Here is a 26020-nt window from a genome sequence, read left to right as displayed (position 1 = left end):
GTATTCCTCACCTCACCCAGACAATGATTGTGAAACAGCGTGTGAAGCAGACGAACATGGTGCTTGCTGTTATTCCGGGAGGGCTAACAAAACAGCTTCAACCCTTGGATATCAGTGTGAGCAGTAAGTTGACACTGGAGGAGCTGCGTGAGAGGCACTGGATGAGCGACGGTGGAGGATTAGCGTCTGCACTTGGAAGAAGCTGGCGTCGACACCACGGGGAGGTCATGAGCTGCACAGGTAGGTGCTGCACAAACATCGGCAGCTGACACCCGGTGTGTACTATGGTCCACAGTGGGTAATATGTTAGAAAAGAACCGTTCAGCGATGGTGTGGGGTTATGGTTCGGGTCGCAATGTGGTCCGCAAAATACAAACATATCTGTAGGTAAAATACAGCTCACGAGGAGGGCACTCAAGGCTTGTGTGACTGTTCCTGCGACTTCTGACTACCATAGAAAAATAAAATTTCAACATTACTGATAAACTCAACAAGACAACGGAGAAGGCCCGAAAAAAATGCCACCAAAAAGAAAATCATACTCTGCAGATTACAAGTTGCGACTGGGTGAAATATGCATCCGAAAACGGTAGCCGTCACAATATTATCATCTGAACTTTTCATGTTAAGTTAACATAACTGTATGTCCATGCGACTTATAGTCCAGTGCAACTTATTTATGGTTTATTATCCTTTATAATGGATAAAGTGGCTGGTGCGACTTATACTCCGGTGCGACTTATAGTCCAGAAAATACGGTAATTATGAAGATAAGCCTCGTTTCAAATTTCATCATCATTATCATTATTATTAATAATAATATTATTATTGTATCAATGTACATGACAATAAAAAGAGAGTTTCCAGCTGCTGGAAAATTACTGTAAAAACTGGAAAACACACACGCTTGCAGGCACACAAAAAAGGTCAGATTCAAGTCACTTCAGCTAAAAATGTGATCAGAGCTCCTGTCCTCTGCGGTGGGATTCAAACCCGTTGTTCCACCCTGTCTGTCCACTTTCAAACACCTTTTATTTCATAAACTAGCTGCCTGCATCATTCGCTGGAGTTCTGGCTCTGCTCTGCTACATTCTAATGGACTTTGCTCTGCCAGAGTGGAGACACCATGTAGGCGGAGCAGCGGGGAGCAGTGAGCATGATGCTCCGTCCACAGCCTTGGAGCAGAGCGCACGGGTCGAGGAAGAGTGTATCTATCCTCATTTATGCAGGAGACAGCCGCGAAACCTCTGTCACAAGTTCTGTTCTGTGCACGTCAGCACGCAGGGGCACCTGCTTGTAGCTGTGGGACATCAATTTGCCAGTTCCTCACACAGTGATATGATAACTGCTTTGCAATACAGAATGATTTTTTTAAAGTACTTGTGCCGCATCTATATGTGTTGTGAAAAAATGCACTCGCCCGTGCAAAAAAAACAAACATGTCTGAGTGGGGCATACAGTTGTAATTGAACGTTTATGTATAGTTGTCGTGGGCATGAATGTCATTGAGTCTGTGTGAATAATTTTGACCCTGTGTGGATTAGAGAAAATCCAGAATGAATTCAAATTTGTGCATCCAGTTCTTTTTTTAAAAGTTATTTATGATATATGTATACTGTACAATCATTCCACCTTGGCAAAGGCACAGTTCAGAGACATCACTAAAAGCCCAAAATTACCATGACATTCATGCCCATGATGGGTTTATGTAAATTTCTGATCACAACTGAGTTTGTGTGTTCAAATGCAAAAAAAACAAAACAAATCTCCCACAACTCTTCCTACAAATAAAGATTAGATTCAAAGCATGAGTGCACGCACAGAGCATATCTGAGCATGCACGGCACTTTGTCAATAGAACTGTTTTGTGCATGCAGACAACTGCAGAATTAAAAAAAATGCAGCGCAAACTGCAGAATTGATAAGGAAAAGATGGACGCAGTAACAATGTGGTACTTGATAGTTATGAAGTGCTTGTTTTAGTAAGAACGTTGAAGGAATTAATTGCATATGGAATGCACGTGAACGCGCATGCGGTAAGAAATTACTGGGAACATGTTAAACACTGACAGAGCATGCCACTGACAAAATAAGATGAAGTAAGGACTTGAAAATGGCACATTTTTCAATCTGACCACATTTCTGCTATATTCTGTCTGCCATTATTCTCTGTGTGTTATTATTATTCTCCATTTTACATGGCTAATGTTCCCCCTGGTAAATATTCTGCTGCACTTTTACATATATAGCATTTCTCGTGTTTGTTTTGTGTAGCTTAACTTCCTGTTTTCTGCCTTGTGGTCTCACATGTTTAACAGCATTAAGAGGTCCCACATCTGCACATTGCATAGGTTTGTCCTGATCTGGAGTGTTACTGTCCCAGTGCCATTCTCCAATGTTTCAGCCTTTCTGTTATAGACCTTGGCCATGTTCCTGTTTTTGTCTGTCATTTTGAACTGATCACTTGGCATGAGAATTCTGTTACTGAGCTTTTAGGCTATATTTTTGATAATCCTTTTGAGACACTGTTTTCTGAGTGTCTGTCTTACCTTTCTGTCTGACCTATTTCTTGTTTTTGACTAAGCCTGTTCAGCTTCTGTTCAAGACCATAATATTTTTGCTACCTGGATAATAAACCTGCATTTACCATCCACCATTGTGGTCTCTGCATTGGAGTCTATTTGCTAAACCATTACACATACATGCTAATTCTTTGTAGCAATTTTACTTCTATTTGTGTTTCCTTACTTTGATGATCTCCATTGTAGCCCCAGTGTCTTTAGCAGCCTCCTCCAGAAGTGGCCTCATCTTCTCCTGTTCTTCCTGCATCTTACTTGCATCGTCCTCTGTGCTCAAGAGCTGCAAAGTAGAATATGTTTTTAAACAAGAGTACCAAGAAATCAGATGAGCATAGATTACGGATGACGTGACAACCAAACGAAAGCATATTATTATGAATTTCTGTTTCTATGATTTGCCTTGCCTTGTCCAGACCGGTTTTCATTCTCTTCCGTGCACTGCACAACTCTTGTTTTTTGCGCCCAATAAGATCTGAGAAGATTTTTAGCAGTTCCAGGTAGCTTTTGGGTGTGACATAGTTGTGTCGAGAAAACTCAGCCAGGTACTGTTCACACTTCCTGGCTACTGTCTGGTGGATCTTCACACACATCAAGGTCTGGAGACAGAATGGTTCGAGAAGGAACTGTGATTAAACCAATTATTACAAGGCTTTACATTTTTCATGAATGTGTTCTGCTGCCTTTTGTGCAATGTGTCACAAATACCAACAACCCAAGTTACTGCTGAAAACATTTGCTGGTAGCAATCTTAGTTTCTGGAACCTGTCCCAAGTCAACCTGCAGTGAATAGTGTCTGCCATTCATTTCTTTCTGGATAATATACTATATCTTTAAATGTAGGAATAAATTATTTAGTTGAGGGTTGCATAGGAGATTTTGTCACCTCTGAACTAGTTATTTATGACTGAGTTCAGGAAAAGGTGTTGACACTTATCTTCAGCTGTGGGCAGTTTTTTTTTCCAGATCACTCTGACTGTACTTTTTGAAGATGCTGTGTGTGAGAGATACATTTGTGCACGTGTGTCATTGTGGTTCACATACTTGACTTTGAAAAGTTTCCTTTCCGGCTCCATGAGCAAGAATACTCATCTGCTTTGCATTTTCTGTAATTTTTGTTCTTGCTGTTCTCTGTTGTTGAATATTTATAATGTAAAGTGCCACTGAATTTAAGGATAATGGAATAAGTAACATAAGCAAAATTACCGTGCTTTGCTTAAAATGTTTATTTGAATAGTATTGGTTACACAGCTCTGACCTTAATAAAGCATGTGGATGATCACAATTATTCTTGCTGCTAAGTCCCACACCAACATTTTCACATCTTATCAAATACTTCCTTACTGTAATGAATGTTCTTCCAATTGTAAATAAATACACCCAAACAAAAATAATTCATGCAACACTCTCGTTTGCACTCTCATTTTTCATGTGCCTGAGATGTGCCTAAAGCTATCACAACAATTGGCCACTCTAAAATGTGCAGTCAACTCAAAAGTTGTGACATCTGTGGCTTTATGTTGTCTGATCAAACTGCACATTTTAGAGTGGCCTTTAATTGTGACCAGTCCAAGGTACACCTGTTTGATAATCATGCTGTAAAATCAGGATCTTGATGTGCCACACCTACCAGGTGGATGGATTATCTTGGCAAAGGTGAAGTGTTGACTAACATGTATTTTAATAAATAATCATTTTTGAAGAAAATCTGAGCAAGTCTTAGGTGTGCACAGAAAAAAATCTTAGATGTTTTGCTTCATTTCATAGTGTTGCATTTCTAATTTTATTGAGTGTACATTCTTTGTTGCTTGAGAAATCTAATATTAAAATATTTATGTGAATTAAGTTTAATGACAGACAGTGATAATCCTCACCAGTCCCTTCATGGCTGATGGACTGACTTCTAGTTCTGTGAGTTCACTAAGAAATGATGAAGCAACAGCCTGCAGCGCCTCCTCTGGCCAGTTGCTGAACCAGTTTATTGTGCAGCATGTTACCAGTGAGGGAAATTGCCTCAGTCTTGAACGAAACACCTCACCGATTGGACTATAAATGAAGAAATGAAGAATGGCATAAAGTTGATGAGGAAAGGTAGAAAGGAGCTGAAGGAAATCACAAAAAAATCTGAATGTTTCTGATCAAATGAAAATAAAATTTTTGTAGTGGCATAGACACTGACCTCATGCAAAGCACAATATGGATGTTGCTACGGACCCTCCTGATGTAGGCAGCCATAAGGTTGGCTTTGTTTGGCTGCTGGCCCAGGGACTGAACCACTGGCATCATAGTAGTTAGGATGCGATCCTGCTCGTCTGATGCATACAGGTTGGGAACATCTCCAGAGTTTAACATGTTGTTGATATCTTCAAGAAATGATTCATTCTTGATCTGGGGATTAATTAAATGGTAATATTAAATACAGTGTGCCATGTTTAGTGGACACACATTACACATCATCATCTTTGGCCTTTCTCTTCTCTTCACTTCTCCCAATACACCCTGGCTCCCACCTCTGTGTGTCTTCAAACCACCTCAGTCTCACCTCTTTCCAAACCTTCACTACCTGTGCTGTCCTTCTGCTCAAAGAAAATCACAGTATGTTCACCTCTGCCACCTCCAGCTCGGTCACTCTGGCACTCCCCTAAGCCCGACAACATATCTAGTCTCTTTGCCAATGCTGTGACTCCTCTCCTCTCTTCCTTCCGTCCTTCCTTCCTGTAAATATGTAGAATATGGCTGGGTTCCAATTCAGGAGTTGTATCCTTCTAGGGCTGCATTCATTGACTGTATGTGTCAAAGTGGCATGTTTGGCTGTCCAATTTTGAAGGCTCCTTGGAATCCAGCCAATGATTGCAACCTTTTCCCCCCAAAAAACAAAGGATAAAACAAGTGTGTCCTTCATGGCCCAAACAATCAGGAGTCATTGTGCGATTCTTTTTTTTTTTTTATGACAAAATGGTTCAACTACGGATTACGCGCTCTACACTAGCTTGCCATATGCAGCTGTCAAGGTTGCTTGGCAACGGGTGGGGGGGGGGGTAGGGGCAGGATTATGCTAATTATGCAATCACAGAATGCTCCGTGGGCTAGACCATCTCATTTCAGCATGGTTGGTTTATCCTGTCTGGTCTCAGAAGGCCAGATATTTGTGGAGTGCAACCATCGAAGGCTACAGCCCTTGAATTGGGACACAGTCTATTTCTTATCCATTCATTTTCTATATTGGCTTACTGTAATTAAAGGCCATGAGGGATGGGGGGTCTGGAGCCAGGATGGCAGTCTATCGCAGGGTGTCTATATCTCATATATAATAGTAGAGAAGTTTGAATCTTCGACTGGACTGGGTTGCTTGATGCGAGGACGTTTCGCTTCAAATCGCAGAAGCTTCCTCAGCTAAAATTCTTGCTCTGGTAGTCTGACTTCTGTCTGACCCTTGAAGAGAAGAACAAACAGAAGCCACAAAAGCTGGAGTTTTAAACCTAACCAGACCCTCCTACCGAGATGCAGACTGCTATTGGCTAGTGACTAAACAATTGCTTTAATTAGCACCTATTGTGCTCTAGTTAGCACCCTCCTAATGACAGGGAAGCTGTCCCTCCTACCGATGGGACTGACGCCTCTCCTGATGACGCAAATGACTCATTGCCATGAAGAAAAGACTGAAACTGCTTTGACCTGAGTACCCCATTGTAAACAGGGGAGAAAGCGTACTCAGACCCCCTCCCCGGTTAAGACTGGGTTTCAACTGTTTCACATACAGTGCCACCTTCACCCCTCTCTCAAACCATTTCTTCTCTTTATATATGTCAGTCATCTTCTACCGCTTAGTCCAATTAAGGGTCGCTGGAGCCTATCCCAGCAGTCATAGAGCGTGAGGTGGGGTACACCAAGGACAGGACGCCAGTCTGTTGCAGGGCCACAAATAGACAAAAACACAGACACACCTATGGACAATTTTAAAGATTCCAATCCACCTAACCCGCATATCTTTGGATGTGGGAGGAAACCGGAGCACCCGGAGGAAACCCACGCAAACATGGGGAGAACATGCAAACTACACACAGAAAGGCCACGGGAATTGAACCCACAACCTTCTCGCTGCGAGGCAACAGTGCTAACCACTAAGCCACAATATCACAAACCAATAGATTAATGTATATTTCCTGCTGCTGAATCACGACTTGCCGTGAGACTGGGTTGATATATGTACACACACACATGCATGGTAAAATGAGGCCTGCTGTATACCTGTGTGTCCACAAAGAGGAAGGTGATTTGCACATTCTGAAGGCCAGCTTTCAACATGATGCTTTTAATATCTTCTCTCCATTCTGTGGGGCCATAATTTTTAGACAGCTCAATCTGAAAGCACTCATATTTTGACCTGTAATGGGACAAATTACAAGGACAAGGTGAAAACATCATTAAAAACTGGAGCCAGGCCAATTAATACAAACAAACTTTAATGTACTGAGAACATCTAACTGAACAACATGTATGCTTTAAAAAAGCTAGACGGTAATTCAAAGCATACTGTTTTGCATCTGCTGCACAGGCAAACCCACCTGCATGTTTTATTAAAAATAAATAAATAAATAACTGGAGAAACCAAAAGTGTGTCTTGTCTTTGAGAGATGATGAAGTATCTCACATGTATGAAGCCAGTTTAGTAAGTGACTGTCGGCCACTGCCACCAACTCCAAGCAGCAGAGCATTGCCCATGGGCTGGCGCAGAATACGGCTGATACGACACACATGCTCAATGGCATCCATGAAAAGCACCAGTTTCATCTTGACTGTGCTGACCTGGTTATAGTCGTCCATGTACTCCTGCATCACCTTCACCAACTGCAGAATATAAGTAATAAGATGATACACAATATGTCACAGGATTACAACTAGAGAGTGTTCTGAGAGCACACACCTCCACCAACACTTCACTCATATATCATTAACTATTAACTATTTAAGTATGAACTTAGGGGGATTACACAAAAACTACTAAACTGATTTTCTTGAAACTTGGAAAAAAGAATGGGGTGTTCAGGCCAAGGGAGAAACCATTCATTTTTACAGTGGATCTAATTAAAGATGTTGGGAAAGTGTAAGTACACGGACCCACAACAGGGGGCGCAAATGAACGGACAATGGAATAGGTCAAATAACAACACTTTACTGTTGCGAACGTGCACAACAAACACAACAGATTACACAATAGATCAGCGGTCAAATTACAAGGTGTCGTGTGGGCAGGCTCGAAGATAGGAGACGTCTGTCCAAAGCAGAACCGGAACCACACGATTTCCTCCGCCACCAGACCCCGGGAATACTGGAGCCGCCAAGTCCCGAACTCCCAGGTGGCCACTGCCTCCACGTGTCGGACCTGGTACTGCTGGCGAGGAACAAAAACACAATTAAACGTGGGTGCGTCTGCACCCAGCAATCTGCACGGCAGGGAAGCTACCTCCACCTCTCGTTGGAGAAAAAGTCTGTTATCACTCACAAAAAGCACAAAAAAAAGGGCTTCTATCAAGCAGTCAGGCTGAGGATATTACCTTTCAGGTAGAACGATATCTCGGCAAAGAGGTGGAGATGACGTCTTGCTGATATACCGATGCAGATCAGATGAGTGGTGACAGCTGTCACAGGTGATGAGTGACAGCTGTCACCCCGGCTGCTCTTGTGAGGCGGCAGCGCCCTCTTGTGCCTGGAGCCCGCACTCCAGGCAGGGTGCCCTCTGGTGGTGGTGGGCCAGCAGTACCTCCTCTTCAGCGGCCCACACAACAAAAGAGGTGTATCATATAATTTATCCAATAATTTCCACCACCCCCCTCTTCCCCACCTTTGCTTTAACACTGCGAGATAGGTAGCACTGTACACATGCATGTTTTGTTTAAAAAAGATTTATTATTTCTTGAGAAATTTACAAAAATATCATATATTGCAATGCTGAGGAAATCTGCCCTCAATTGTAGCCACTCCAAATGACAAAGGTTTCTTGCTTGGCCCATACCAAACCTTTTTGCCACTTTTCAGGAAAATCCATTTAGCGGTTTTTGCATAATTCTGCTACAAGTCAGACAAACAGCCCCCAAAATATTATCTCCTTGGTGGAGGTAATAATCAAGTCATACAGGATGACAGCAAAACACATTGATTTTGTTAAATCAGTTGTTTTCAGATGTTTTTCTTGCCTACCCTGCTTTCACCAACTTGTCAAAATATCCCCACACTAAAAGGGTGGCTGTAGTTCACTTAGTAGAGTGTGTTGTCAACTGACCAAATGGCAAAGGATTTGCTCTCCAACAAACTGTTTCCTAGGGCTCTTGACAATGGCTAGACATAGACCTGTGGTCAAAGCGCTAAATGTGGTGTTTCCCAATTACTTCTTTTGCACTAGGTTGGATCTCTCTATTTTTATATTTCTATTTTAATCTCTTTTTCATAGTAAATGGATGACATGATTCAGTCAGCTGTAAAGAAGAGGGTTGAAGCACAAAGAATGGTGGGAACCCAAACTGAGACAAACAACTTTGCAGATGGAAGTGATTTTAATCATTCAGACCATATTAATTTGCTTAGATTTTGGATGGTTTTAGTCTAGTTAGTTTAGTTTGCTCAATTCTTTCTTGATCTAATCTAAAGACTATCTCTCCATAAAATTTCAATAGTATTCTGCATACTACTTTTTAGGTTTTAGGGCTCTATCCTCCACCCAGCATCTCAGTAATTTCAATTTCAATTTCAATTTATTTTCATTTATATAGTGCCAAATCACAGCAAAGTTGCCTCAAGGCTCAGTGCTGCACATCACAAAGTTTGTGTAACTACAGCTGTCCATCTGACTCAGTGGTCACCTAAATTGCAATATCAAGCATGACTTTGAATCCACTTGTTGACTAGAATGCCACTAGACTGATTCACTACAGGGAAAAACAACTATTTTTAAAGGATGCTAACAAGCCAGTTGCTTTTGGAAAAGTAGCCACATCAAAGCTCCCACATTTTGAACACAAAATCTCACCTTTTCTTTGTCATCTATGAATGTGTAGACAATGTTGTAAGCGCTGGGGTTCATGAAATCACCATACAAAACAGGTTGGCAGGGTAGAACCTCCTGAAAGCTACATCCAAAACTTTGAAAGCAGTCCTTTAGAAGTCTCTTGAACCAATCTCTGTCCTCCGCACTCACTAGACGATCCTGAAAAACTCTGCAGTTTTCGTGGTACCAAAGCTGCAGCAGCTGGATTTTGCTCTAAAAGTGAAAACAGTTAACCTTATTGTGAAATAATTCAACTGTTACATTCAACCGGGTAATCAAGGGAACCGGTATAAACAGTTGAGCAAATGAGGCTGACAGAATTCGTTAGCAGTATGACTTGCATGATAAATTAACCCCCCCCCCCAAAATGGCATTGCCCCTGAAATAGCTTTTCCAGTGTTCCCACAACCTTATATTTATTTTATTGCAATTTGAAACAATCTAGCAACAATAAATTATTACAGCCAGCATTTTTCAGTTACTACTTTTACATAAACATGAAATTTAAAGCATATCTGATTCACACTGACCTTCTGTAGCAAATCAAATCAAATCAAATCAAACTGCATGAATCCCAAATAAATGTTTAATTAATAGGAGGTCTGTCAGAAAAGTATCGGACCTTTTTATTTTTTTCAAAAACCATATGGATTTGAATCACGTGTGGTTGCACCAGCCAAGCTTGAACCTTCGTGCACATGCGTGAGTTTTTTTCACGCCTGTCGGTTGCGTCATTCGCCTGTGAGCAGGCTTTGTGTGAGCAGTGGTCCACCCCTCTCGTCGGATTTTTATTGCGAATAAATGTCTGAATGATTTGGAGCTTTGCTGCATCAATTTTTTCCAGAAACTGTGAGAGACCTCCAGGTAGACACCATTCGGAAAATTCTGTTGGCTTTCAGGGACGATTTTATGGGGATTACACACATTAAGAAGTGCTCCAGCCGGTTTAAAGACCACCCACAGCTGCTGAGATCTCGCCGCGCTCCGAACGCTGATCGACAGGCTGAATCAACCAGATCATTTCCAACGTGAAGGCTTTGTTGATCCGGGACGTCGTCTGACTTTCATAAAAAGGCAGAAGGCGTGGACATCAGCACTTTTTCGGCACATTCCACTGTTAAAGGAGTTTTTTTCATGGAAAGAAAAGCGGACGGATGCGCCACCGTGCCGTTCATGGCGCGGGACAAAACCACCTCCGTGTTGGTCTCACAGGACAGCTTTGAGATGGCTTTCAGACGGCTGTCGGTGGGTTTTCAGTCATGTGACTAACCGAGAAATTGTGGATGAGCCTGGACATGCCAGAACATGTCCTGTGAGGCTTCATCACGGCGTTACTTTGCGCCATGCGGCTCCACCGTGACGCGCGGAATTCCTCCGCACGTCTGTCTCAATGTGCTGAAAAAGTACTGATGTCCACGTCTTCCGCAATTCCTGTGCTAGTCAGAGGACGTCCCGGATAAAACACAGCGTCCAGTTTGGAAATGAATGGCACATTCCACTGTTACAGGAGTTTTTGTCATGGAAAGATGAGCGGAGGAATTCTGCGCATCGCGGTGGAGCCGCATGGCGCAAAGCAACGCCGTGATGAAGCCTCACAGGACATGTTCTGGCATGTCCAGGCTCATCCACAATTTCTCTGTGGATGTCGGTAGGTTTTCACGACTGAAAACCCACCGACAGCCGTCTGAAAGCCATCTCAAAGCCGTTCCGTGAGACCAACACGGTTTTTGAAAAAAATAAAAAGGTCCGATACTTTTCTGACAGACCTCGTATACATTGAAATGGATTGGGCACTATTCAAGAATTTTACTGCACTTTGTTTTATAATAATAACCTGATAACAACAGGTTTGACTTTGATGAGTCTGAGCACCTGTATCATTGTAGAATCAGCCATGAGGATTCCTTGGAAAACCTTAGCAAGGTCTCTGAGGTTGAAAGTGTAATGGGATTTGGCTGGAGTTGGGAGGAGTTGGGAGGTAGTGGTTGAGTAGACTTTGAGAGAGGCAGCTACAATAGACTCATTAAGTTCCTGAACCCCTGGTCCTGAAGAGAGGAAGAGAAGTGTTCAGGTTAGACCAGTGGTCACACCTGTGCTCCTGGAGGTCACCTCCCTTAACAAGCAACTAAACCACTAAATAGCAGCTATTACATATTAACTGATGATGAGTGTTAAATATTTTTACTCCTTCTTCACTTTCTCTGTCACAGTAACTGTTTCTTTTTATTCATATTTCCAAAGATCATTCAGATGTCATTTCTGCTTTCATTAATGTAAAGTACACTTTATTTCTAACAATCAACACTTTTGGACAACCGGATTTAAACAAACAAGCAGCACTAACTCACCCATCCAACTGCTGAGGATGGTGGAGAAAATCTTTTTCTTGCTGCTATCTTCCATTTCAGTGAAGGACAGGAAGTTGAAGTGGCGTGTGAAGCGCTGGGTGACGGGATTGCGGCCCCCACCTGGGGGCCCCATGGCACAGGCAAAATTGATGCCTTCGATGGATCTGAATGCCCCTGAACAATAAGTGAAACATAAGCGAAGTGAATGAAGTGAATTTAAAGCTGGAGTGCCAGGAAGCTTATTGAAATTGAGACGATTGTTAGAATTTTGATGGGGACCAAAGTAATTTTGTTCATTAGTGTGAATATAAAGGATTCCCAAAATATTAGTCTGAACATGATTAAAATTTGTCCGTATCGAAGCAAATTCTGAATTATTGGCACGTGCCAAAAATTCGAAAGCCAGGACGCCATCGGGGTGACGTCACTGGTCATGTGGGGGGGGGGGTTCACCGCTAGCTGCGCTGCATGCTGGGATAGAAATTTAAAACTGAAGAAGGCCAGATGGAGTTGAGAGACAGTAGAAGTGGAAGAAAGCGAAGAAGACCGGCGATATACACAGAAACTGCGAAGAATATACGTCATTTGGAGGGAGAGAAAAAGAGAAGATCAACGACGGTGAACACTGGGAACCAAAGAGATTGTTGGGAGCAACTGCGACAGAAGACTGGCGATCGAACTCACAAGGATTTTGCAGAGCTGCTTTTGGACAGGTGAGTTGCCTGGTGACTGGTGTCTGACGGTGTACAGTTATGGTTATTATCTGAGTCTGTTATTATCTGATTATCTGAGTTACTAAGTCACTTCCGGCTTGAATTTGTCTGCAGGTTTTGACGTTCGCTGGGGCGAAATACGCTATGGATTTCCCTCAAATTATGTATGTTCCCACAAATTAAAAATTCCCCCAAAAATTTAATGGGTTCTAAATATGATGTAGTTTATATATTAAACTTCAGACTATATTTTATCTATTGAAGACTGCCGATATTCCAGCTTTAATGGATGTGTTAGCATGCTGAGCGGAACCATGAAAAACAAATCTCTTTGTTTGGCACTAAATTTAAAACTATAGACTTCAGACTTCAGACAACTTTATTGATCCCAAAAAAGGGCAATTATGTTTACACTCCAATTACCTCAGACAAGATACAGCAATTAATCCACAATTACTACTTGTTTACTGTAATAATGGCACACATCAAAATTAAAGACAACACATATACATTTGACATTGTTTATGTGCACTAAACTTGAAGCAGTCCGTCATCCAAATTGAGGTAAAGTGGGTGAAGGCCGCTGCAACTGTAAGTCGCGCCGCCAAGACCAGCTTGAGAGAGGACGAGGCCTGCCGCAGGGAGGGAGGGGCAGAGAGTGGTCCAGTGTCCAGACAGACAGCCCGGAAGGCCGCGTGAGGTGCCATCGACAGGCCTTATCTGTCCATCCTGAGGGGGATCCCAGTCCTGAATCAGTCCACCAGAGTCTCAAGGTCCCACAGTCAACATCTCAGGACTGGGAAGGGAGGGAGGAGGGGGGGACGAGGGGGGGGGGGGACAAGGAGCGAGGCTATCAGGAGTGTTCCTCGGGGGGAGGATTTTATCCCAGCAGCCTTGAAGGACAGCTGGTATTTGGAAACCAAATAGATATCCAGATTAACAGATGCCTGGCAGATTCCACAGTCTGAAACTTCAGAGTGGCTCCCAATACATCTGAATAGAGGAGAGATGTGGTCTTACAGACGATCAAAGCAGTTTTCCAGTGCAGCCATTCTCCCCGAGATGGATTCCAATGTGCGGTTGACACCCGCTGACTGAGCTGACATTGCCCTTCCAATCGAATCAATCATGTGGGGCAGCCTGGACGGGCCGATTAATGCCGCTTCCACCTTCTTAATTTTCCGGTAGACCAGTGCTGTGACCGCTCCACACAGCAGAAACCTAGTCACCACAGCTCCAAATAAGTAAACATCTTCAATGTTCTCCACAGACAACGTGTACAGGCACATGACTTGCCACCTCCAGCTGTCCATCACGTAACCCGCCACATGTGTCCCGGCAGGACAGGTCAGGTCCTCCGCTCCCGAGTGTCTTGTGGAAAAAATAGTATCAACTGCGTTCAGAGACCACTAGATCAGATCCATTTTGCCATTTTCCAGAGGAGCAGGGCTGGCAGCCTCACAGACAAAACATACTAAGGGAGAGTGGAGGAGATGCGACCGCCCTCGTCGGAGTCCCAAGCACAACTCTGAGCTAATACATAACATCAAAGTTAAATGTGTGAATAACTCAAGGAATTTTTTTAACAATGTAAAATTTGTTTTTTTCAACATTTTTGTGAATTTCTCAAAGTATATTGCACACATTTTTGAAAACAAACAAAAAATAAGCATACGTGGAATTCTATTATCTAAGAATGGGTGAGATTTGGTGAGGATCCAGATATCAATCCAGATTTTGTAAATAAATAAATGAATAAATAAATAATAAAAATCCCATTAATTTTGAAGCCGACCCAAATACAACAGAATGCCCTTCTAGTTTGTTTGACTTAAGGCAGGATATGACAAAATAGGAAAAATCTAAAAAAGGAACTGCTGTCTCAATAATAAAAAATTATGTAATAGTGCAGCAGACAACCAAAACAATTGATCAGTTTGTGATAAAAGCATGAAATTTGGTACACATATAGCCAAAGGCATACCGAAAAGATGTGGATATGGAGGCATTATGAATTTTCAACATGGCGCCCATGGCAGCCATTTTTCAAAATGGCCACCAGCAACGCCTGTTTTCTTATGAGTGACGGACATAATATGATATTTTAGACATATTTACCATATATTGTACTTGGTAAATGTCTATAGGATAATTGAAAAGTTGTCATTTCATATTCAAGATGTCCGCCATTTCCCAAGATGGCAGCCGTCACTTGTATGACAGTCTGATATGTATGATCTCGGTGTCAAATCAGTCATCGTTTATGATGCAGAATTCAAATTCTGAACTTAAAATTGGCCAGAAGCATCCTTCTACCTCACAACTGAACATGACCACTGTTTCTCTCAAAATGGCAGCCATATGGCCCACAATAAAATGTATAATTGCATGTAAATAGAGCTATTATACATTTTATTGGAATTAAAATGTTGATCAATAAAGTAAAAATCCCCATATGTGCAAGAACCTGAACCATTCAATGAATGGAAATGTAATAGTGTGGATGTCAAAGCACAGCCAGGGCACACTGGCGACACCACTGCTGTGAAACTCACATGTGGTTCAGTGCCAGCTAAATACACTCCTCTAGTCTTAATAATGCCATATTTTCTGTAATGTGCTGGTTGTGGTGATAGTTTAGTGGTAGTGTAGTTTAGTTTCCTAAATGCTATCTAATGTTAGCCCCACATCTACTTAATAGTTTATTAATTTAGATGTAGTTAGACAGCCACACCTGAATGGACAGGATGTGCCAGCGCAGGAGAGCCGAGCCAAGGGTAATGGGGCTTTATATGACTTTCATATTGTTACCCGGATGGTGTACAGATCGCACAGGAATGAAATGACATTGGATGAACGATCGGGCTAGGTGTAGGGCAATTTTCTTGTCCGAACCTAGTTGTATCCCATACACAAATGTGTTACTGTTGTCCCTGGTAGTAAACGGTGGTAAAAGGATAAACCCTCGGCCTTTACTGCAAACATTTTTTTTTTTTTTGAGAAAATGTCAAAGAAATTACAACTTGTGAATTTTGATGGTCAAGGACCATCAACTTCTTGTGCAGCCAAGACTGACTGGAAGCTCTGTATTATTTGCCAAGATCACACAACAGAGGCATTGAGATGTCCTTTGCAGTCTAAGCGAGAAGACAAGGGGAGTGGATATACTTCACTTGCAGAGCATTTAATCCAGTTCAATGAACTTGGCCAGCTCCCTTCAACATTTCCTATTGGAAGACTGGATGAGGGTCATGGTATTGAAGCAGCCATGGTTGTGAAGAAAGCTCAATACCATCATACATGCAGGCTGTAGTACAATGAAACCATGCTGAAAAGGGCAAAAAAGCGAGCATGCAGTGAAAGTCCTGATCAACAGTCAGAATCCAAACTCAGAAGATCCCAACCAAGTCGGACTCCTGAAATGAGACAGGACATCTGTTTCTTCTGTAGACAGCCTGCTGGTAATGAAGACCTTCATGAGGCTGCAACATATAGACAATCGGGTGAGTGCTGCTGCAACCTCGCTTCAAGACACAGAATTACTTGGACGACTTAGTGCTGGGGACATGGTGGCAATTGAAGCTAAGTATCACTCCAGATGCCTAGCAGGTCTCTATAATTGTGCCAGAAAGGTTAACCTGGAAGGTCTTGAAGGTAATAGCAAGGGACATGCAGCATCAACCTCTGGTGTTGTTTTTGCTGAGTTGGTGCTTTACATCGAGGAGACCAGACATGATGGGTCAGCACCGGTATTCAAACTAGTGGAACTTTCCCAACTCTACAAGTCACGAATGGAACAGTTAGGAGTTGAGGTTGAGAGCAGAATTAACTCTACACGGCTGAAAGAGAAACTTCTTGCTGAGTTCCCAGATATGCAAGCTTACATGAAGGGAAGAGATGTCCTGATGGCCTTTGAAGATGACATCGGCACTGCTCTTGTCAAAGCCTGTGAGCAGGATAACAACGAAGATGCTATGCACATTGCACGTGCTGCACAGATAGTCCGCCGTCACATGTTTGGTGAGGCAAAACCATTTAATGGTCCTACTCTATGACCGAACCAGCACTTGCACAGAAATAGATACGGCAAGAAGGAAGTTATTCGCCAAGACGCACAATGCAGAATCAATCCCTCTGACCAAGGCTGTCCTGGAAGAGTATGTCAAGAGAGCAGTATACCAAGGAGGTCACGTGTGGGGTCAAGTGCTGGTGTCAACACCAGAACTACCTTCACCGTACAAATGGGGTTGGTCAAAGACATCTGAGGGAGACTATGAACCCTTCTGGACATGCCTACCAGATGCAGGCCAGTCCAGTTATGAACTTGTCTCTTGCAAATGTAAGAAGGGTTGTGTTGGGCATTGCAAGTGCAAAAAAGCTCAGTTACAATGCACTGCCCTCTGCTTCTGTGAAGGTGAGTGTGAATAGTCTTCCTTGTGATAGACTCTAGATTTGGCTTCACTTAATATATGTCTTGTGAGATAGAACAAAGCTTCTCAGAAATTATACATTTGCTAATTCAATTTATGCATCACGAAAAATGTATAATTCGACACAGAGTTTATCCATATCTAACCAGTCTGGAAACAATGGTGACCATTTTGAATTTTTAATGAAAATGTCTAATCCAAAAAAACACATTAGCAAGCACTTATGGTAATTAATTAATCGAATTCTGTGTACAATGTCACATTATATCCATCACTCATAAGAAAACTGCTGTTTCTGGCGGCCATTTTGAAAAATAGCCACCAGAAACCAACCATGTTGAAAATTCATGATGCCTCCATTTCCAAATCTTTTCGATATGCCTTTGGCTATATGTGTACCAAATTTCATGCTTTTATCACAAACTGAACGATTCTTATACATATTGGAGTTAAGCTGCTGGACTATAACAATTTGCATAGATTTTTTAAGTTATTTCAACTTACAACTGAGTTAATGCCAGAAGACTTCTCTAGTTAAGTTGAAATAACTTTAAAAAATCTATGCAAATTGTTACATCACTTTTTCTTGTTGAAACAGTGTTTAATTTTTTAGAGTGTAAATGGATTTTGGCAACACATTTACGAATGATGTGCCTAATGTGGTGTTTCACCATGACTTCTTGTGAGACTCCAGTTAAAGCTAAATGGCCCAAGTTGGCTAAGTAAGCCACATACGGTTGGCACGTCTGCAGCCGTTGACATTGGCCATTAGCGGCTTTTGTGCCTATTCAGCATCCACACTGTGACCGTCTGCTTTTAGGGAATCAGTGCACAAGAAGAGAAACATAAGTCACGAAACCAAATGTTTTGTCTGTCTTTGGGCTGCTCACAATGTCTCAGGGTCACCACAGTGGATCCAGTAGAAAAGAACATTAGGATATGGTACAAGTTTTATGCTGGATACCCTTCCTGACCCAACATTAGTTGTACATGGAGAAACACATGTAGCTCCCAGTCTTCCCAAGTGGTCTCCCAACCAACTACTAATCAGGACCAATTCTGCATCACTTCTGAGATCTGATGGGCTCAGGTATGCACAGAGCAACATAAGCTGTACAAGTGAATAAAAACAGCTTTTGTCAGAATCTTAAAAAGTAATTAAAGAAAAGTGGGTCAAGATTCGACCCCCCTCTAGGCAGGTGTCGCCCAAATTCCAGGTGCCACACACAAACATCCGACACCACTTTCTGGACACTTAGAAAAGGCGGAGCTATTCGCGCTCCTGGCATAAGAGTAGAGAGCAGATGACCATATTCGAGCTGTCTGTGAAAACTGTCTAAGTGCAACACGAGTGTGGCGTAACCTAGCAACACATGGGTGTGACTGTGCCAAACTCCCCACCCACACACACAAATGGCTTGTGGAGTGTGTCGTCATCATCACCCCACCAACACACATGGCTTGTGGAGTGTGTTGTCCCCCCCCACACACACACCATGAATCCAACATTGTTAGCTGTGGCTGAGGGTCGCGGAGGCCCGTCGCTGTCCAGCACGGTGCGCTGCTGGAACAGCTGACCGATGTGTACTGCAACTCAGCTGGTGAACACGCAATGCACATGTGTGGGTGGGTGCTCATACCCTCATCACATGAGGGCCAGCCAGCGTCTGAGTGCACGGTATGGTCTGAAGCCGGCCAGGTAGGCAGGCTGATGTCACTTTCACCACGTAAATTGTAGTTTACATGACAGAGAGAAAGAGTGGAGATTAAATTTTAAAATATAAGGGTAAAGGCGTGAACTCATTCATGGGTGATCGCTTTGCTCATACGCTTCACTGTGGATATACAGCTGGACTGTCAGCTGGACCTGACCATGAACGCAAGGTGTTAAATTAAAAACACACACATCAGACATACAAATATAGACATAAAATGAAAATCACAGAACAAAGGAACAAAAAGTGAGCCTTTTTTTCTGTGAGCTGACAACATCCACAGACAAAGGTGGGCATGTCCTTGCAACTGGCAGCTGTTCAGATATCTGTGCTCGCAAGTCTCAGCTGGAGAACACCTGTAGTGGCTTGTAGAATATGACCTCACATAACTTTACTGTGGGGTGCGAACGTCAGCTTGCTGTCCTCACGTGGAAACAAGTTAAAACACATATCGCCTGTCAGCTGACCACCGCATCAGTGCACCGCAACGCTGGCGAATATCATGCCATGTAGAAAATCACCTCACGGGACGCCACCATGCGGCACGTGTATCTGCAAGATTTCCCCTCATTGTAATAATTAAAACACATATCACATTTGCAACGCAGTCACCAGCGGATCACTGCGCGCTGGACACAACATGCCGACTAATGTGTTCATGACACGGTAGCCGGCTCTTCATGAGACGAGAGCCCAGCTGATGTCTTCATTTGATGAGCACATCAGGTAATTAATGTAAAACATAAAAGGAAGAACAGTAATCCACGTCGTTTCATTGCTATGTCCAGGTGGAGGCTAAGGCCGCTCTTTATAACAGTAATTAAGCATTATAAATTGTGGTGTTTTTGTGTGAGTGACTTTCCATGTGCTCGCACTGTGTTCGTGCACACAAGCACGAGCGTGCATGAAACCGTCACCATAGTATCGTGCACGCTTGTCCGACAGTGTGTCCCTCCCGATAGCAGGTGGAATGTTTCGTGGTTTCCCATTTCGTTTTGTTGTTTGCAGATTTTCAGCCAGTTTCTGCTTCTTTTGCCTAGTTTCATGTTATATGTGAAGGGGTAAATGGTTCTTTAAAGAACCTCTTGCTAAAAGGTTATTTTTGGAACCTAAGATGGTTCTTCAGTGGCATCACGCTGAAGAACCTTTTTGGTTACAGTTAGCATCAATATTTTTCTGTGTGTAGTGTTAAAAATAAACTGGCATGTTGCCCGTGGGGATCCATGGGCTCTAGATTGGGCAGTGTTTATAAAATGGGTAGTTGACGTAATAAATTAAGCAAAGCTTGTATAATGAGTTGGAATGGTGTGTGAGTCCAGAATGTTTTTGAACCTTAGACCTCAACATTTTTTAGAAGACGAACTCAACCCTAATTACTGTCTTAATGTATTTACAAAATGTTTAGGTTCTTGTTATCATATACACACTATTATTATTATATATTTTTTAACTTCTGTTTTGTCATTTGATTTTTAAATGGACCACAATGGAAATAAGTGTTTTCACTTTCCTGCATCATTCATGTATTTTTAACATATTTACAATTATATTATATACTTACATTGAACTTACTAAATAAAATCACTCACTGCACACTCACTTTAGATCCCTTACCCCCTGCCCAACTGCTGGACTGGTGTGTGAATCCAGAATGTAGTTAGCAACATCCATTGTTCAGTGTTGTTAGTTAATATCCATAATTTCTCCAAAAATATTGGTCCTATCAGTTTCATTTTGGCAGCATTCATCCTTGATCCAGAATACATAAGCACATCAAACAGCAAATGTCAGCTCTCCACAGTTTCTCTGTGATCAAAGTTACACACACACATGCACTCATAGTGTTTTGTCTTTTCCGCATTACGCCGCATGCAGGTGCTTCTAATTTTAGACAGGCAGAAATAGAGACGGTGGCAGAAGACATCAAAGGCAATACACTTCTCACTCATGGTAACGGCTACATGAGACCTTAACTAACTGACTAAACCATTCAACTACAAAACACAATAAATCAATAAAACTACAACACTGTTAAACATGAACCACAATAACAACATTTAAAACCCCAAAACCCGTACTCCCATGGTGTATTGCAGCACAATGTCCATTGTTTAATGGTTAGCTATAATTGTTCATTTTCTCCCAAAAATAATTGTCCTATCAACTTTCGGTCTTCACAGTGTTCATCCTTGACCCAAAATACATAAGCATACCAAGCGACAAATGTCAGCTCTCCTCAGTTTTTGCGTGATCAAAGCCACACTCATGCACGCACGCACACAGAGGCCACTTGGCTATTATAATATAGACTTTCATACATCATAAAGTAACAACCAGAGGTACTTTACAGAACCTTGACTGTACTAGATTTGTTTTTCTCCATCAGCAAAACCTGTTACCAAGCACCTGGTAACTGGCCCTGTTTTGGTATCATCACCCATCATGGGTCCAAGAAAGTGATGTGATACCAAAAGGTAACACTGAACACTGCAGAATACTGATTGGTCAGAGAGCACTGTCACTATCACTGTATCGTCACTGCACAACATGTTCTGAAAAAGCCCACCATTGTTAAAATAGCATTAAGCAAGTACCACTATCCGTACTGTACTCTAATGTGGTGTCACTATAACAAGAGAGATTCTACGATTAGTAATATAAAAGGAAACACCTGTTGACAAAAGTGAGAAGAAGGCTAAGCACTAAAAGAAGGCCGTGTACTGTCTCTTCAATGCAGGAGTTATAGTGCGCTCACCTATTTGCGTCCTGTCATACCAGCCTCCATGGTCCATCCACTGTCTCAGCAGCTCAATAGGAGGCTGGGCACCGTAGGTCTCTAACATGGGCATGTTTAGATCATCAATGAAGAAGATGAAGTTCTTTCCAAATGGAGGCCCAAATACCCCCTTTCGCCTGAAACACACGTACAATGAAATTGTATCTTATAATTTGCTGTAATATTAATATAATATTGTAATATGGTATGTGTAGTTTAACAATGTGTTACCTGCTGTCCAGTTTACTGTCTATATAATCTTGAGTCTGATTAGCTGAGGTACGGGCAGAGAACACTAGGAAGTGTGTGATATATTCATCAGACATGTTTTTCAGTAGTTTGTCTGAAATGGTCATAGTCTTGCCAGTGCCAGTTGGACCAATACACAGCACCTGATGTGTGCACACCATAGGCATGCACGCACGCACGCACACACACACACACGCACACACACACACACAGAGAGAAAAATATTATTCAATGGAATAAGTGTAGATCAAAAGGATTTCTGTTCTACACATAATGTGATGTCATAGAGTCAGAGTTTAAAGTGACTTATGCTGAAGGTTTTGCCTTTAAAAGATAAAATAAAATTTAAAAAAGCAAAATAGATGTTAGTGCACACACAGACATACATACAGACTGTGTGCTGACTGTAGCCGTTTATTCACTCAACTTCACAGTACATGATGTCTTCTTTTTGATGTGCACTCCAGAATAATGTTCCAAAACTCAGGAGTTGCAAAGAATTATAAATATTCTGGTACAGTGTTTCAAGTTTTTATCACAAATTTGCAGTACAGACAAAAAGTACTTATATGATCCCCAGCCACACCTTCTATTCATTCATCCCAGTCCCAGGTTTTTTTTTTCGTGCTCCTGTGATGAAATGAGTCAAATTTTCGTGACGGGGTGTTTTTGAACTGACTATTCCTAACCCTACTGCTACCCTCAACCCAACCCAAACCTTAACCATAACCTAATGTTACTCTTTCCCCCCACCCTAATCATAACCACCCCCCGATGCCCCCCCCCCCCCCCCCCCCCGCTTCACTTTTAATGTCGTGCAGCCATCACGGGATGAATTAGAATGAATTCCTGCTGCCGTGACGAAAATGAGGCGTTTTCCGTCATAATATCACAAACTAATAGATTAATGTATATTTCGTGCTGCTGAATCACGACTTGCCATGAGACCAGGTTGATTCGTTCTTTAACTCGTTTTACTTCCCTGTTCTGTTGTATATATTGCCCCGTATTTCTCCACACTAATTGTGCAGGCCCTGGCTGGTTGTCCATTTACTAACAATGAACCCATTGACAAGCAGACTACATGCCAAGCAAACAAACTACATGTAAATTGATCAACAGCTGTTTTCTGTAATCTATCCGTCATACCGAATCTTAACCATCCAGCAAGTGGAGGAAACGTCTATGGGATATTATATGGGAAAAACTAAGTTGTTCATTCAGTTGAGCTGGTGCATCAAAGTTAACCACCGTCTAATCCCTTCATCCTCATGATCTGGTCTTTTAATTTGATCAGTTACAAGATCAAAGCAGTTATTATTTTTGGGTTATTGCTTACATAAAGTAGGCTCCATCCACTCACAAAGATTTTTACTGTACAAGCCCTATGCCGTTACCAGCAGAGATACACTCTACAGTAATACTCTATGTACGAATACGTATGCTCGTATAGACAGATGTTTCAAGATCAAACCTTACAGGTTTCTTATTTGTCAACAGCATATCCATCAAGAAAGACATCCTCACTGTGTCAACAGTGGGAACAATGATGTCAGCGTATTTTGTCTCTGGAGTGATTGTAAAATTTGGTGCACAGTTCATCCAGTGGACCCACTTGATCTAAAATACAGAACAAAAGAAATGAATAGTTTAAGTAAAAAAAAGGCGTCCAATCTTGACTGCATGCGTGCGGTTTGCAAATCATCCATTTACTTTTCGTTGATTGTCATCTTCATTTTCAAAGTCAATAATTCCTGCATCATCAAGCATGTAGTCATATACCAGCCCCTCTTCAGGAAAGCATAAGTGAATCTGAAAGACAAAAAAAAAAAAAAAAATCTGTTAAAATAACACCATCGGACTTCCGGTTGGACAGCGAGGGAATGGCAGCTTAAATCAGAGCTCTTGCCAGGAGAAGTAATTATACCCCACAAAACAACTAAGAAGCCTGAATACATACATCAAAGAGTGTGATGAGTGGGGGTGACAAACGTGAGAAGCGAAAGACTCGAAACACCCGAAACACCCGAAATAAAACTCAATAAAATGCAGAAATGGAAGAAAATCCAATCGCTTCCGAAGCTAGCATGCTAACGGCTAACACCTCGGAGCCACGAGAGGGGATACCTGGACTGACCATGCAAATTGTGGAACTACGAAAAGAAATAAAAGATGGATTTTTGACTCTCAAAGATGAAGTTAAGGCTGACTTCAAGAGGGAGTTTGAAACATTTAAGATGGACATAAACAAGAGAATTGACGACACTAATACAGAGTTGCAAGACCAACGGGAGACATTAAACGAAGCACAAATGCGCATAAGTGAAGTGGAAGATCGGAACATGGAAGTAAAAGATGCTCTGCTTATGGTTCTTAAAGAGCAGAAAATATTGAAAGCTAAGCTGACAAATTTAGAAGGAAGGAGCCGCAGAAATAATGTGCGCATTTTTGGAGTTCCGGAACTTTCCGAAGGGGACTCGGTTATACACTTTGTGGAGGACCTGTTGCACAGAGAGCTGGATCTCCCCGCAGAGACAAGACTCATGATACAACGTGCGCACCGGACTGGGGCTGGGAGACCCGACCATGGAGCAACGCCCAGGTCCATTATCGTAAACTTCCTTCAGTTTGACACAAAAGAACTGGTCCTCAAGAAAGCTTGGCAGAAACGTGTTAAAATAAATGGAAAGCCAATATTTTTTGACCATGACTATGCCTACGATGTGGTGCAAAAGCGCAAAGCTTATGGAGGGATAAAGAAGGTACTAAAGGAAAATGGAGTTAAGTTCCAGACCATTGACCAACATCAAAATCCACTGGCACGACGGTCCCAAGACATACGGCAGTCCGGGAGAGGCAGCGGGGGAGATGCAGAGAAGAGGGCTCGAGGTGACGACTAGAAGCGCGGAGCAGAAGGAAGACGCGATGGAGAGATGCATTCAACAGGCTTTTCCCTGAACGCGCACCTCTACAGCGTCTGACACACCGAGCAGTGCGGGCCAAAGAGCGAGGGAGAGACTACAGGAGTTTCGGAAATAAGGCGGAAAAGTAATTAAAGGGAGATAACTGATTATAAATAACAGATTATCTTTTTTTTGGGGGGGGGGGGGGATAAAGAACTGGCAAGAAGCAAAATACAAGTTATGTTGGACTTGGGTAGATTGGAAGGAGGACTCTTCGAGTCAACACCTACATCTACTGAGGGGCCCTTCTTTTTCAGGAGGCTTTACCCCTCTCCTACCAATGGGACTTTGGGACCAATTAGTGGTTCCACAGGATATCGGATAGATCCTTTTCATTTTTTCATTAAGTGTTCTACAGTTCTAGAGTTCATTGTGTTTGGTTAGGTCAGACTGTCTTCAGAGTTATTATCTTAGTTATAATACGTCTTGATACTGTAAGGTTCATGTCACTAAATGTGAACGGTTTTAAATAATCCAATAAAAAGGGGGCAAGGTTCTTACAAAGCTTAAAAAGAAAAAAGCTGAGAAATTTACTTACAGGAAACTCACTTGACAGACAGGAGCACCAAAAGTTTACAAAATATGGGTTTTAAAATACATTCTATAGTTCATTTAAAGGAGGAAAAAAAAAGAGGGGGTAGCGATCCTAATTTCTAATCATTTAAAATTTGAGGGTTTAAAGGAAATTAAAGATAAAGATGGAGATACATTCTGATCAGGGGAAAATTGGAAGATTAAATGGTCACATTATTAAATATTTATGCCCCACCAGAATCTGATAAATCTTTTTATAAATCTGTCTTTGATAATATTACACAAGAAACGGAAGGAATTCTAATCTGTGCAGGAGACTGGAACATAGTCCTAAATCCTTTTCTCGACTCTAATAGTACTAAAAAGAAAAGTAAAACATATTTGTCTAGATACATTAATGTAACACTAACTGAATTGGGAGTGATGGATGTTTTGAGAGAATGTCACCCTTTAGAGAGGGATTATATGTACATTTTATTCTACTCCACACTCAGCCCACACAAGAATAGATTACTTTTTTATGAACATAGAAGATCGACTTCGGGTTGTAGAATGTCAGATAGGGACAGCTGATCTATCAGATCACTGTTCCTTGAAATTACACTGGATCTCAATAGGAAACCTAAGGTTACAAACTGGAGGTTAATATTGGTTTGCTAAACAACCAGCAATTA

General features: G+C 42.0%; 1 protein-coding gene across 1 annotated transcript in view; it reads right to left on the bottom strand.

Annotated features, from left to right (window-relative positions):
* dnah1 (dynein, axonemal, heavy chain 1) overlaps positions 1 to 26020 on the bottom strand; it is a 194400-nt gene that overhangs the window by 71352 nt on the left and 97028 nt on the right. Inside the window, 13 exon segments of the mRNA XM_034167607.1 lie at positions 2749 to 2859; positions 2984 to 3175; positions 4451 to 4622; positions 4756 to 4964; positions 6825 to 6960; positions 7228 to 7424; positions 9601 to 9831; positions 11491 to 11663; positions 11967 to 12140; positions 21580 to 21737; positions 21832 to 21992; positions 23329 to 23469; positions 23563 to 23661. Of these exon segments, the coding sequence (XP_034023498.1) occupies positions 2749 to 2859; positions 2984 to 3175; positions 4451 to 4622; positions 4756 to 4964; positions 6825 to 6960; positions 7228 to 7424; positions 9601 to 9831; positions 11491 to 11663; positions 11967 to 12140; positions 21580 to 21737; positions 21832 to 21992; positions 23329 to 23469; positions 23563 to 23661 (2154 nt within the window).

Source organism: Thalassophryne amazonica, chromosome 3, assembly GCF_902500255.1.
Source record: "Thalassophryne amazonica chromosome 3, fThaAma1.1, whole genome shotgun sequence".
NCBI classification, from domain to species: Eukaryota; Metazoa; Chordata; class Actinopteri; order Batrachoidiformes; family Batrachoididae; genus Thalassophryne; species Thalassophryne amazonica.
This window is presented reverse-complemented; position numbering and strand designations above follow the sequence as displayed.